Raw genomic sequence first — 15,165 nt, 5'->3', positions numbered from 1 at the left:
TATGAAGGCCTGCGATCCCGTGGGCATGTACCTCCCTCCATCCATGATATGTTGGAAGACATTAGTCAGCATGGGGGTAAGTAGGGATTTGGACAATTTGTAAAACTCGGATGTATACCCGTCCGGTCCGGGGGCCTTGCCAGGGGATAGGGACGCAATGGAAGATGTTACCTCCTCGGGGGTGAGGGGAGCATTTAGAGCAGATAGTTTATCTGCCGTAACCCGGGATAAGATGGACCTCCTCCAGGAATTTATTGGCCTCAGCGATATTTATCGGATCAGGGCCATACAGTTTAGCATAAAACTGCTGCATGATTGAGTTAACCCCTTTCGGGGTGTCATTTAAAGCCCCCGACTGGTCTTTGAGGGAAGTGATATGGGTTGGAGTGAAGGGGCCCCTGCACAATCGGGCTAGGAGTTTGCCGGACTTATTGCCGTATTTATGGTATTGAAGGTCTTGGACAGAGCGATGAAATTGTTCGTGTGGCAATGCCCACTCGTCAAAGCATCGCTTTGCTTCCTTCCATTGGGCTCTGCGGGCAGGAGTATCTTGCTGTAGGAGTTCGGAGTGAGCAGAGCGCAAAAGAGCGCTAGCGGTCTGATATTTTGACTCCGCATTCCGCTTGTATGACGATGCAAAAGCGATGATTCTGCCCCTAAGGACAGCCTTTCCGGTCTCCCACAGCAAGATAGGGTCAGATGAGTGAGATTCATTATCACTCAGGAATTCTACCCAAGTGCGGGTCAGGATCGCTAGGAGTTCAGCATTATTGGCAAGGTAAGATGGAAACCTCCAAGGTTTACGGGCAGAAGGCGAGTCTGCCAAGGACCGGTCAACCATAAGGGGAGAGTGGTCAGAGATTACCAGATCAGAGATTGATGGGTCGTGTAGCGTAGGAAGGAGTGGTGCAGTACAAAGGAAAGAATCTATGCATGAGAACGTGCCATGGGGGGAGGAATAGAAAGTATATTCCCTATCTGTGGGGTGAGCTAGGCGCCACACATCAGTCAAATGAAGGCTATCAGCAATCTCCGACAGCGTAAGGCCTGTGGAATGGGTATGGGGAACGCCTGCAGGTGACTTCAGTGACCTGTCTTCTGTAGGATTCATGACCACATTAAAGTCGCCTCCAACCAACAGAGGGAGGTGAGCGTATGGGGCCAGAATGCCCGTGAGGGTGTGGAAAAATTTGTGCGTCGGAGGTGTGGGAGCATATACATTGGACAGGATGATGTCCTTAGGGCCATGGGACAATTTAAGGATCTGTATCCTGCCCTGATCATCAGTGTAGAGGGGGTGCAGTCATGTGTAAGGCGTTTGTGTATCAGTATGAGAACACCTGCTTTGCCTTTGGGCGCAGCCGAGCCGAAGACTCGGCCCACCCAGAGCTTACGCATACGTTCAATGTCGGCTGAGGAAAGGTGGGTTTCCTGCAACATGGCAATGTCAGCGTTAAGACGTTTTAACTGTCTAAGGATGGCCATGCGCTTATTAGGCGAACGGAGACCCTTGACATTCCAGGAGACTATCCGGAGATTAAAAAACATAGGTTAATGCATCACAAGAAGTCGAGAGCAAACCAGTAATTAAAGTAACAGGAACATGTCAGGCGTCAGTGGCTTGCATATGACAACTTAAAACAAAAGCAGGAGCGGAGAGTACATCCTAAAAATACCAAACCTGCTAGAACTGCTCAGGGCCCCTGATAGCAAACCCAACTGTTATGTGGGGAAATTATGTAAACCGTTAGCGCATTTCAGCGCGGTCTGCCCTGGCGGGAATTGTAGGACACACGGGGCCTTTTAGGCGAGTTTCTGCCGGGGCTCAGGAGGTCTCTCGCAGAAGTGGATAGGGAGGGAGCAGCAGGAGTGTCCAAGTTGAGATGCAGATGGGATTTGATGTAATCACCCGCCTCATCAGGATGGGAGAACGATAGCGCTTCTCCAAATTGGTCAGTGAACCGCAGGATTGCGGGGTAAGCCAGCGTGAATTTTATGCCTTTGTGAAACAATGCATTGCAGGAAGGCTGGAAAGCTTTGCGCCAACGGGCGACTTCTTGGGAATAGTCAGCAAATAACAGTAGCTTATGACCATCCAGTACAAGCTACTTAGCATTTTTGAAATATTTGAGGATAGCCAGTCTGTCCGAGTAGTTGAGGTATCTTACGATAACCGGGCGGGGGGTCTTACGGTCATTAGAGGGGGCACCCAAACGGTGTGCCCGTTCTATCGTGCAATTGGCGGTAATGCCCAGAGCGTGCGGTATCTGAGTGGCACATACCTCTGCAAGCATGCCGGTGTTGACGGATTCAGGTAGCCCGATTATTCTTAGGTTATTCCTTCTCGACCTGTTCTCAAGGTCATCCAGCTTGTCAAGGATATAGTGTTGAGTCTGAGCAAGTTTGGCTTCCTTGGTGAAGGACGATTGGAGCTCATCCTCAATGTCAGAGACTCTGTGTTCTACCTCTGTGAGGCGTTTGGCCTGGTCAGCAATGTCCTTGCGAAGCTGTGCAATTCCCGCCGCCACCGCCTTCTCCACAGCCTCCGCTATAGTGGGAGACAGGAGTGCTGCTACTGCCTGGGCCATCTTGTGGCATTGGGCATCCTCCGGAGTGTCAGGACGAGGAGCCAGCATGGAGGGGGAGACCGCACCATCCATGGGCTCAGCAGCGGCCATGATGCCTGAAGGGGAGGGCGCTCTCTGTTGAAGAGTGTCCTGGTGCGGCTGAGTGGCGGCTCCGGTCCCGGTGTGGACCACAAAACGGTCCATTCGTGCGGGCAGTGGGAGCGGATCCCCTAGGGGTGGTCGGGCCAGTCGCCGAGTCGTCTGGAGCGGTGTAGTTACGGTTTTATAAGCCGATTATGCCGGAGCCGCTGCCCTTCACTCCTTCCTCATGTGGCGCCGGAACCGGAAATTAAAAAAACTTTAAATAAAGTGCACTAATCATTTTGGCTTGCTTCCCTGATCTGAACTAGCACACCCTCCCCTCACCAGTCTTGGGTTCAGGTGTCTGTAAACAAAAGTTTCTATATGTACTGACAGTGCCGTGACATTTAGATGTCAATGCTACCCATAACAGCCAGGAAAGCAGGCCATCTAGTAGAGGTGGCGAGGGCAATGCAGGAAGACCTAGACAGTTGGTGATAATTGGGGTCTCTATATAAATAAAAATAAGCTGCCAAATTTGTTTCAACTGAATTTTTTGCTCTCTCTCTCTGATGCAAGGGTTCAGCATGTGGTGGACTAACCTGGTAAATTACTGGCAGGGGCTGGGCATGACCCAGCTCTCTTGGTTCATGTTGGGACTGATCACAGAATACATGAAAGCTGGACGATCCTTAGGAATCAAACTAAGCTGCAAATTGAAGGGAAGGACCTCCAAGGTGATGTTCTCTGGAATATTGCATATGAACTGCATAATGCAGGTAAGGAATACAGAACTAAATGCATGGCTAAACACCTGGTGTAAAAAGGAATAATTTGAGTTTGTAGAGTACTGGGCTGACTTTTCATTGGGGTACAACCTATATGCTAACAATAGTTTGCATTTAAATGGAAAAGGGTCTGCTGTGCTGGGGGAGAGATTTTTGGGAAGGCTGGAGGAGTATTTAGGCTAGGACTGAGAGGTGAGGGTGAATTAATGAAGCTTGAAAAATGTTGGTTTTCTATGTGTTAAAGGGGAAGGGATGATGAAGACATTGCCAGATTTGAGGTCTGGTTAGGTGTTAGTGTGGTAACTGGTGTTTTTGTTTTTTCTTATTTTGGAAGTGGCATATTATCCTCCCCATCGGCCCCCATTCCCTACCAACCATGCTCAGTAGTACATCCAACACCCCGCCTCACCTCACTTAGTAGCACCCTACCTGCTCAGTAGTACATTCCCTCCTTCTCAGTAGTAGCATCCCCCTACCCCCCAGGTAGTAACACCCCCCACCCCCTGGGACCCCCAAGCTCAGTAGTAATCCCTCTGTCAACACTGCCTCTCCCTTCTTCCCATTCCGCTGATCCTCTATTCTACTGAAACTCAGCTCTACTTATGTCCTTCCAATCCTCTGTTCCATTGATCTCCTGCTCTGACGATTTCATCCCCCAATCTGCTGATTCCCCGTTAATCAGTTTCCCACTTGGTCCTCCCTCCAGTCCTTGATCACCATCCTGCATTATTGAACTGTGCATGCGTGAAGTGAAGCGGATGATGTCATGCACTCATGCAAATCCTCTTGCACATAAACTATATGACATTACATTGAAGTCTTCCCCCAAGATCTCACAGGATCAATAGTGATGTTTTTACTTTTACCAAGAAATTAGTGCAATGCTGTATGGCGTTCCTGGGCTGGCATTTTGAAAATTTTTCTTGATATTGCACATGGACGAAATGAAACACATGATGTCATGCACTTCAGCTTACAAATGCACCTTGCATCGCTACATGAATCAGTTGCAAAAAAATGTTGTTTTAAACAGCAAAGGAAAGTAATTTCATGCAGTGCATGCGCAAGATGAGGCATGTGACGTTGTGTTCTCCATGTCACGCATACTCAGTACATCAATACTGTGAGATCTCGCAGATTAGGTACAGGATGTTCCTGAAGGAACTTATGACACTGTCTTCCTGGGCGGCATTTGTGTGGCCTGGGCTACATCATCAGTGCCTTCAGGGAAACCAGGAAGTGGGCCCACAAAGGTAAATAAATAAAAAAACAATGTTAGATGATTTCACATCAGCCTTCAGAGAAGTGTTTTCATCCATGGCAGACCGCATTAACAGATCCTCATCTCTGTATGAATGCTCTCGCCAAAAAGGGCAGAACCATAGCATAGCTCCTAACTGTCCCAGATTTCGAGGGACTGTCCCTAAACTTGGTACAAAGTGTCTCTGTCCCTCTTTCCTCCTCATTTGTCCCTCATTTTAGTCTGATCTATATAGTTGTACACAGTGCTTTAAGTGGGCCGGTATGCACTGGTACTCATTACCGCCACTTCCAAATATGGCTCTTGAGCATACCACCACCTCTCCGTGTGCCTTAGCGTACCAGTACGCTCATTTTGGACATCTGCACCCTCAATTGCCCAACCCAAGAATATTTCCCACTCCAGAGCCAGACCAGTCACCACCAGTGAGTCCCCCTGCTCCCGAGTCCCAGCCCAGGCCAGGGGGGGTGCTTTGTGGGGACCCTGATGTAGGGTTGGGGGGGGGAGAAAAAATTTATAGGCTATAATAGAGTAACGGCACCTCTTTTGGGCCACTTAAAGCACTGGTTGTACAGTATATAAAATGCACTACTTATCTATCAAAAAGTGTTTTACAGTGTTAAACCTTTCATCCAATTTATAAATTGCTGCATCTGTAAATTCCAAAAGCCAATATAAAGGAATAGTAGTGGTAAAAAAGCACTTTTGCTTTTTGCAAATCCTGATTGGCAGCCCACAGATTCTGCAGCACCAGTACTTCCCCCATTCACTGGCCAACTCGTAATTCAGGTGGAAACAGCCGATTTTACTCCCGTTGATTTTTTTGAGCTGTTTTGCACAGAAGATTTGTATAGATCTATTGTTGACCAAAGCAGTTTGTATGCTAATAAATTTATCGCCGCTAACTCAAATTTGACCCTTGCTAGACAATTTGGCTGGAAACCTATAACGGTTCTCAAATTTAAGACTTGTGTGGGTGACCCTGCATATGACCGGCTCCACAAAATTTGGCACCTCGTAAACCACTTCAACCAAAAAATGCACCCTTGTTTGTCCCCCAACAAGATGTCTGCATTGATAAGTCCCTGATTAAGTTTTCTGGCCACCTTGCTTTTAACCAGTTTCTCCCCAGCTGGCGTGCCAGATATGGGGTCAAGATGTATAAGCTCTGTGACAGGGCAACAGGCTATACATGTAGTTTCCTGGTTTATAAGGGCAAAGATAGCACTGTGGAGCCCCCCAACTGCCCAGACTATATAGGGAGCTGTGGCAAGATTGTTTGGGACTGGGTGTCGCCTTTATTTGGAAAGGGGTACCATTTATACGTGGACAATTTCTAGTGTGCCACTTTTTAGACACCTCTTTCAATTAGGAATTGGCGCATGTGGCACCGTGTGATCTAATCGTGGGGGCTTCCCCCAATGGCTTGTAAATGCCCCAGTTAGTCAGGGGGAAGGAGCCTGCTTAAGGTGCAAAAATTGCTTGCAGTGAGGTGGAAGGACAAACAGAATATTTTCGTTCTGTCTTCCCTTCACGCAAATATGGTGGTCTAAATTACAACAGCAACTAGTGTTGCTAAGAAGCCCCTCTGTGTCCATGACTACAACCTTAAAATGGGAGGGGTGGACTTCAATGACCGTAAGGCCAGATACCTATTCCAATTGGCTCTTTTCAATGCTTATGTACTATACAAAGCATGAGGAAGAAGTGGATCCTTCCTAAAATTCCAGGAAAAGATCATTACAGCCCTTCTGTATCCAGAAGGTGCTGTGGCCCAATTTCCCAATCAAGATGCAGTGAGCCGGCTGCATGAGAGGCATTTTCCAGATGTCCTCCCTGATACCCCTACCAATAGGAACACCCGCAAAAAGATGCTGTGTCTGTAGCAAGCACAGAAATAGGTATGAAACCCGCTATTTTTGTCCCTCCTGTCCTGTCGAACCTGGGGACTGTTTCCGTCGCTACCACACACTAGTTGAGTATTAGTATAGGGTACAGCATGGCACAGTCTAGGGCACACTATCACACAGGGTCTCAAAAGATGTCTCGAAAACCCCATAAAAAAATGTAAAAAATAAAGAAAAAAGAAAAAAGCCAGAACTAGTTGTCGTTTTATTGTTTGCACTGTTTTACTGTATTTTATGCTATACTGTAATGTTTTATTGTGACTGAACGTCTATCTTTTTACAATTTTATTGTTACTATGTTTTATTGTAAACCATTATTTGCTTTGCAGGTATGTCATTCTACTGTTTTACTGTACTGTTACTGTGTTTTATTGTTGACCATTGTTTGTTTTGCAGGTATGTCATTCTACTGTTTTACTGTACTGTTACTGTGTTTTATTGTTAACCATTGTTTGCTTTGCAGGTACGCCATTCAGCTGCAGCACTGATTTGTTTATTTTGACAGCATCAGGGTTTGCTCTTACAATACTTAAAGTCAGTGACTCCAGCGCTCTAGGAGGTAATTTCACCATCACAGTTAAAAAAAAAGAGCATATATGGCGAAGCATAGGGGCTGGGGTGGGCGTAAAGATGGATTGCCCGTATATTGCCATATATTTGTTACTCTTTTTTTGGTACAGATTGCTATAAAAAAGTTGTTTTATTGAGTTAATATTTTATTGATACTCTGTTTTATTGTTATTCGCTGTTTGCTTTTCCGGTACGCCATTCAGCTGCAGCACTAATTTTGAGAGCAACAGGGTTTGCACTCATGATACTTAAATCTGTGACTCCAGCACTGTAGGTAGGGATTCCTATTATGCCTGAACAGTAATTTAAGTCAGTCTCTGTCTCTTTTCCTCTCCCTCCCTCTCTTCCTCTCCCTCTCTCCCTCTCTTCCTCTCTCACTCTTCATCTCCCTCTCTCTCTCCCCCTCTCCTTCTTTCCCCCTCTCTCTCTTCCCCCCCATCTCTCTCTCTTCCCCTCCCTCTCTCCCCCTCCCTCTCTTTCTTCCCCATCTCTCTCTCTCCCCCTCTCTTTCTCTTTCTCTCTCCTCCCCTCTCTCTCTCCCTCTCCCACTCTATCTCTATCTCTGTCTCCCACTCTCTCTCTCCCTCTCCCTCTTTCTCTCTCTCCCCACCTCTACCCCCTCTCTCTACCGCTCTCTCCCTCTCCCCCTCTCTCTCCCGCTCTCTCTCTCCCCCTCTCCCTCTCTCTTTCTCCCTCTCTCTCTCTCCCCCCTCTTTCTCTCTCCCTTTCTATCTCCTTCCCTCCCTCCCTCCCTCCCTCCCTCCCTCTCTCCCACACCTACAAATTAATTTTCCCCTGCCCCTATTCAAAATAATACTACATCAAAAAAGTGTTCCTAAGATTTTTTGAGAATGGTGGCCTCACATTCTCTCTGGATTACGTTATCTGCAGGCCTAAAATTATTTTTAAACATATGCAAAAAATGCAAAATAAATTCTAACAATGAAAGGGTTAAGGACACAGTCCAATTGCCAGACTTGTGGTTGAAAGCTTTTTTTTTGCCAACTGTTTTTGCTTTCAATGGTTTTTTTATTAAGATTTTCACAAAGAAAAAGTACAGGAGTGTAGGAAAACAATGTCCCCAACTGATATGCATCAGAACATATAGCAAAAGGGTTAATCATATGGTTACATTAACCCATCAAGAGTCAGACTTAATCTTGATCCTTAAGTATAGTATTAGAACAAATCCAGCGGCAGGTGTATTGTTCTCCACCCCAGACACCCAATCTGGGAGCAAACTTTTTCAAAGGATGGGAAACAACACAGCCACTTTAATAATTTGTTTAAAAGTTCTTATTTAAAATGATCAATAACAAAATTTTTGAAGAAAACGTATAAACAGGAAACATTCAGAGGGAAGTACAGGTCGTCCACAGGTTGATCATGCCATTCGAGAGGGAAGAAATAATTTTCAAATTAGGCATAGGGAGTTGAATGTCATAATACATGGAGACTATTGATATTCCAAGACCATTGGGTAGAACTAGTCTTCAGAGGGAACCAAGTGAGTATCAGACCCACAGACTGACTTTGAAAATATTGAAGAAATTCTCCCATACTGAATAGCATACATACTGTAGATAAAAGTGTCCCCTTCAAAACAATGCCTTATAGAGAATTAAGGCATCTTTGATAACATTTTGAGTATTGGAGAATCTATCCCCAAAGAAAGTGTAGAGAGAAAGAGCTGATCTGTGGGGCAGAGCTCCAGTGTAATCCCCAATGGAACATACACATATCTGAGTACATTCTGTTTTAACGTAAGAGTGTACATTTACAATAGCCATAGGTTAAAAAACCTTATCAAGGGATAAGGAAAAAAAAAGGAGGGGATGTATAAGGAAGAAAAGAACTCAGGAAAAACAAAGGAGTCAGACATAATAGAAAGATTTCAGACACCGGTGGGCCAGATAAAGTTTAGGATCCTGTTTTGGAATACAGGAGTAATCGGATGAATTAAATCCAGGGTTCCCAGACTAAATCAAAGGTGCTGACAGTATCTTGGAAAATGCTCACTGCCTTTCAAGATATTTTGCATTTTGCTGCAGCAAAGAAAATGGATGGTTGCTTCCAGGGGCGGGTAATAGTATGTTTATCACACAACAAATAAAGTGGATACGTTTCTGGGTATGTTCTGAGCCACCCTCTGGTCTGCTGTTCAAAAGAGCCATCTGCGGTGTTTTGGGAATAGGAAGGTTAGTAACCTTACGTAGCATGTAAAATACTTTATTCCAGAAACCTCTTATACGCCTCTTATATAGCCACCATGTATGAACAAGAGAGCCCGTATGGCCACAACTGCAAAAAGGGGCGAAGAGCCTGGAAAGATCCTGGCAAGGCAGGAGGGGACCAGATACCAATGCGAGAGCAGTTTGGTGTTTGCCTCAATGAGGGAGACGTTCACTATTCCCTTCTAAGATCTGTGAAAATGTTTGTACCAACCTCCCACCTATGTTTCAGATCTTGCTCCCAACTCAGCGCATATGAAGGTTTTTCAGAAGGCTCTGTTAGTGAATTGTAGATGATGGAAATACAACCCCTCTGATCCATGATTTGAGAGCACCATTGTTCATATGCGGTGATTCTCACCGGGTCTGGTTTAAATCTCCAAAGAGAGAGAAAGAAATGTTGTTTTTGGTTTAATCTAAATCTCTTTGATTGGGGCATGTCTATTTCACCAATGCAATGGCTCCCTATTAAAGGCCCGTGGGGTTTTTGAAGTGGCCGATCCTGAACAGTCCTTTGTTTGTCTACCCTTGAAAAACCCTGATATCTAGTCCTGGCGGGTTATGGAATAGGTGAGCCAAAGACCAGAGTTCTGAGGTAAGTGTGGGGTTTGAGGACACAGAATCACATAAGGCCAGAGAATGTGGGAGTGTAGGAGATAAAATGGGGGGGGGGGGGGCTATCCTTATGGGAACACCATATCAGAAAGTCTATAGTATGTCTAGGGACAGATTGGCAATCCATATTAACCCATTCCGGTCTATTGCCTCTCGCACAAACAATAGATAACTGAACCAATTGGGTTGCTTTGTAGTACTTCCATAAATTTGTTAATCCTAGGCTTCCCTGTAATCGTAATAGGAACAAAGTATTCTCAGGGCAACGGTATCCTTTACTGCCCCAGATGAAGCAAATGAGCTGTGATTGAAACTTGATCAGGTGTGTTTTCTGAAGTGGAATGGGTAGGGAGCGAAAGAGGTAGAGAACCCTAGGTGAGAGGATCATTTTTACAGAACTGACCCTTCCCAGCCAGGAGAGATCACATCAAGACCATTCGGCTAGGTCTTCCCCCAGTTTTTTTGTAAAGAGGAGGGTAATTAACCTTGTATAATTGGTCAATACAAGCTGCCAGGTGGACACCCGGATAGGGAATAGAAGTGGAGCTCCATGAAAACGAAAAGTGATTCTTAAGCTGATCGACTAAGGGAGTTGGGATATTGATATTTAATGCTAATGATATGGACATATTGACCTTAAGCCCCGAAATCCTCCCAAAGACGTGTAACAATTTAAGAATGTTTGGGGTAGAGATAAGAGGTAAGGTGACGAAAAGGAGAAGATCGTCAGCGAAAAGGACACATTTATGAACCTAAGAGCCACATTGTACCCTGTGGATATCCAGATTATTCCTGATTGCAATAGCTAGGGTTTCTATTACAATGTTGAATATGATAGGGGAATATTATAGTCCCTTTAGAAATCGGAAAGGATTTGAATATTAACCCTGTAATTTCACCTGTGAGCTCAGGTTGGAATATAGAGCCTTTAAGATTATCAGAAAGTGGGGGTCGAATCCACACCTCTCCAACACCTCAGGGAGTAAGGACCAATCCATCATGTCAAATGCTTTCTGGGGGTCTATAGATAGTATAAAGCCTTCCTTGTGAGTGCCTCCATTGCAAGGGGAACACAAAAGGGAGATTTCATCAATTGCTCTCTGTATTTGAACCAGCCCCTGCCTCCCTGGGATGACCGATAAAACCAGACAGTCTGTTTGCCAATGTTTTGGTCAGAATTTTAAGATTATTGTTAATTAGAGATATTGGTCTATAATTACTCACCTCTGAGGCCTTTCTATGTTCCCGTGACAATTTAGGGTGAGGGCTCTCATATAGGAATGTAGTTAGTGATTGAAAATGTCTGTTCATCTGCCTTATATAATTTAAAATAAAAGGAGCGAAATGTGGCTATTATTCATTGAGGATTCTGTGTTAGAGTACCTGTTGAGGTGCGAAGTTTGGGAAAGGAAAAGGAGCGTGGTTTGGGTGCCAACCTGGCAGCCAGCCTAGAGCCAATCTTGTCCTTGTAAAGGTAAAAACGTGCATTAGACCATCCAAAGCTCTTTTCAGCCTCGGTAGTCAAGGCCATATTAAGCGTGAGGCAAGCCGATTCTAGCAAAGAACGAGACTCGGACATTGGATTCCGCTTGTGGCTTTTGGATAGTTTACGAAGTTCCTGTTCAAGGTTTTCAATCTCAGCCCCTCTCTCCCATTTAAGTTTAGTGGAGAGTTGAATACATTTTCCCCTGATGACTGTCTTATGGGCACCCCAGGGCGTTTCAGGAGAGACTATCCCATTAACATTCATTTTGAAGTATTCCCCGAGATCCTTTTCCAGAATTAAACACTGGACCAGATCACTCAGTAGTGACTCATTTAGTCATCAAGGAAAGGGACCATCGCGGTTTAGAGGCCTTGTTAAAAGCATGCAAACCATTGAGTGGTCTGATAAAGGGCACTCCCTAATGAAAGACTTGGTGACAGAGCAATAGCAGATGCAGCTGTGAAGATGTGATCTATCCTGGCATAGTTCTGGTGAGGGGCTGAGAAATGGGTATAATCTTTCAGGTTTGGGTTGAATTCCCTCCACATGTCCACCAGCCTGTGGGGGTAAAGGAGTTTGGCTATCTGCAGACTTTGTTTAGGTGGGCACAGGAGGTGAAACTACCCTCCCCCAAATCTGTCCAGCATCTGGTCTAGCGCTACAATGGAGTCTCCCCCCAAAATGACAATACCCACGAAGTGAGAAAGTCTAGCATGACGGTGAAAAACTGTGTTTGGCCTTGGTTCAGGGCATAGTAAGAAATAAATGTAATTGCAGATCTGTCCACAGTACCCGATAATATAATGTATCTACCATCGGGGTCTTTAATTTTATTAAGTGGGGAGAAAGTATTACGTTTGGAGAAAAATATCCCGACCCCCTTAGTCTTGTCCTCTGCATTAGCAAGATGAAATTGGGGGAAGTTTTTGTGGCATTCTAGGAAAATGTCTCTTGTAGGAGAAGCACATCTATCCATTGGGAATGATAGTATTGGAAGAATTGACGATGTTTAACTGGAGAGTTTAGTCCCTGAGTATTGTGAGAGGCAACACGAAGGAGTGGAGAGTGATCGTTGATGGGAGAGTCACCATCATGGATCAGAGAGGGAGCATCCCATCCCATCCTATGAACAAGCCCTTCTGAGTCCTAGGCTCGCTGTAAGAGAAGGAAGCATTACAGAACTGCGGACTCCTGGAGAACCTGCGGTGTCTGAAAAAGCAGGAGGAAAAAGAGCATAAAAAGAAGAGATAAAGACAAGAAAGAGTGAAGGACCTGTGGAGACAAGGAAGGGGCCCATGCCTTAGACTTTCTAAGCCCTCAAAGGAGGGGAAGGGCCCCGCTGCCCCCCCACATCACAATGCAACATAGACATCTGCCAACATCAAGGTACATCATTAGTGAAGAGGTAGAGAAGGGAGCACGACTACCGCTCCGGCCAAAATCCCCAGCCAAACATTAAACTTTGGTATAAGCCCCCCCCCACCACCACTTCACAGAAAAAAGGAGAGGAAAGGGGCATACCACCTCCCCCAGAACTCTGTGACTCTTCCCTCGGACGCATCAGCCTGGATGAGAAATCACCCCAAAACGAGGAGATCCCTATCCCCGCTGAGGCATCTGAAAGGTGAGCCCATCCATCAGTATAAGAGTGAAATCTCACCAGGGTTCAATCGGGATATTCTGAAAAAAAAAAACAACCAGAAATAACATGTTAGTGGGAAAATTCCATATAACCTGGTAAGCAACGACAAAACCCTAGTCGAGTATATAAAAAAAGGGGATGGCTAACGTCCCGAATGTCTAAGAGACCAAAGGGGAGACCTAGAATCCCCATAAAAGGGAGCACGGGAACAGGGCATAGATCCTCTTGTAGATTATTGCTTGAAATCAAGGAGGACAAGAGTCCATTAGATCTTTTTGGCTGCTGCTTTTGCCAGACTAGAGTGAGTGGGCTCAGTGGGGATGGGCGTTTGGATTGGGTGTGAGAGGCTGACGTTGGATCCAGTGAAATGAGGTCCAGTTGAAGAAGTAAGCTGGAGTGTGGGGAACCCAGACATTTTATTACCAGAAAGGGAAGCTCAAGAGGAAGCGAAAAGTCCACCAGTATTTTATTGATTTCTGGGTCAGGACCTGGAGAAGAGGTTTCAAAGAGCGCCTCTTGTGGATGGTGGTAGGAGACAGGTATACAAAAACTTGGACTGGGTGGCCTTGAATAGAAAGCTGTTCAGTGTCCCTGGTTATGCGCATGATGTCCTCTTTCAGCCGATAGAAGAGGGGTTTCGCTATAATGTCCCTAGGCAAGCCGTCAGACTGGGGCGGTTTCAGTGCCCTGTGGGCTCTGTCCAGCTCTAGACAATAATTTGGGATGTCTGGAAAGAGATCTTTAATAAAGGCCAGAACTTCGGTTTGCACATCTTTGATAGATTCAGTACAATACTACAGTATTTTCCGAATCATTCATTTTGGAGAGAGCAGTTTCAATCTGGTCCTGCAGGTCTTGAATGCAGGCAATGTTCTGATTAGCCCTGGCGATTGTCTGATCCACTGTGTGCTCAATTGCCTCAATCCTAGAGCCTAGGTTTTATAGATCAGCATGTATGGCTGACGTAATTTGAGAGGCTGTTTGGGCTAAGCCCTGGGATATCATTTTAGAGAAAGTGGACATCATGTTTGAAAAGTCCATTGGAGTTGCTGGAGAGAATTGTGCTTGTGAAACTGGCATGGCGGGGTTTGCCACAAGTTCCCTATAGTGGGGTCATCAATAGTTTGTCAAATGTCCTCTCCAGGAGAGACTCTGTAGAGGTTGGGGATGGTAGTAAAACAGGGAGCTTATTCCCTTAAAAAAGCCAGTGTAAAGGAATAGCAGTGGCAAAAAAGCACTTGTTGGTTTAACTAATGATTTTTTTTTATAATTCACCGTTAAAGGGACGTGGCAGGGGGGTGTGTCCTATACCTACATACTTTTGCTTATAGGTGTCCCTCACTCCCATCTCAGAACATTGGGAGGTATGCAAGTGTGAAATGGCCTTAGGGTCTCTGTCTGCCTATGACTTCACATGTACTGTGTCTTCCTTCACATTGTAAAGCGCTGCGCAAACTGTTGGCGCTATATAAATCCTGTATAATAATAATAAAATAAATAAATAATAATACTGTGCAGATGTGTACAACCCTGGCTGCTGCCTTAGGCTATATTACAGTAGCGGCTGTCACTGCCCCACTCCTGAGAAGTTAGATCACTTTTTAGAGGCATTTGACAGGAGGGGAAGAGTTAATATGTTGCTTCTTCAGCACCTTTTTTAACCCTGTAAATGCTGAACTACTTCCTTTTGCATTGATTAAGCACTTTGTGTGAAACGCGTCTGCTGAACTGTGTGCTCCTGTGCTATCGATTTTTGGACCTGTGATTTTTTAATAAAATATTGTTTTTTTTATCGCTGGAGGTGGAGCTTTTTCTTTGCTTTGACCTATGGACTTCGTGGGCTACGGACCCCAGCTGTGAGGAATACTGCAGTCCTTCATTGGAATTATCCACTACAGGCAGCCTCTGAGCGGTGTGCACCCCCTTCTCCTTCCAGTTGGTCACTTGAGTTGCTGGAGAAGTTTAACAAGCATATTTAAGATCCTCATTATGTTATAATATTAGCCTATGAACGCCG

General features: G+C 45.3%; 1 protein-coding gene across 1 annotated transcript in view; it reads right to left on the bottom strand.

Annotated features, from left to right (window-relative positions):
• Positions 1-12,679: 12,679 nt before the first annotated feature.
• Positions 12,680-15,165, bottom strand: part of LOC309550116 (zinc finger BED domain-containing protein 4-like) — a gene marked incomplete at both ends in the record, with an annotated part of 76,892 nt that continues 74,406 nt past the window's right edge. The window contains one exon of the mRNA XM_082250569.1: positions 12,680-12,715. Coding sequence (XP_082106695.1) covers positions 12,680-12,715 — 36 coding nt within the window. The remainder of the gene's footprint in view (positions 12,716-15,165) is intronic.

The sequence above is a fragment of the Pelophylax lessonae genome, assembly GCF_965119305.1.
Source record: "Pelophylax lessonae genome assembly, chromosome: 3".
Classification (NCBI taxonomy): Eukaryota; Metazoa; Chordata; class Amphibia; order Anura; family Ranidae; genus Pelophylax; species Pelophylax lessonae.
The sequence above is the reverse complement of the archived record's forward strand: the minus strand, read 5'-3'. Positions and strand labels throughout refer to the sequence as shown.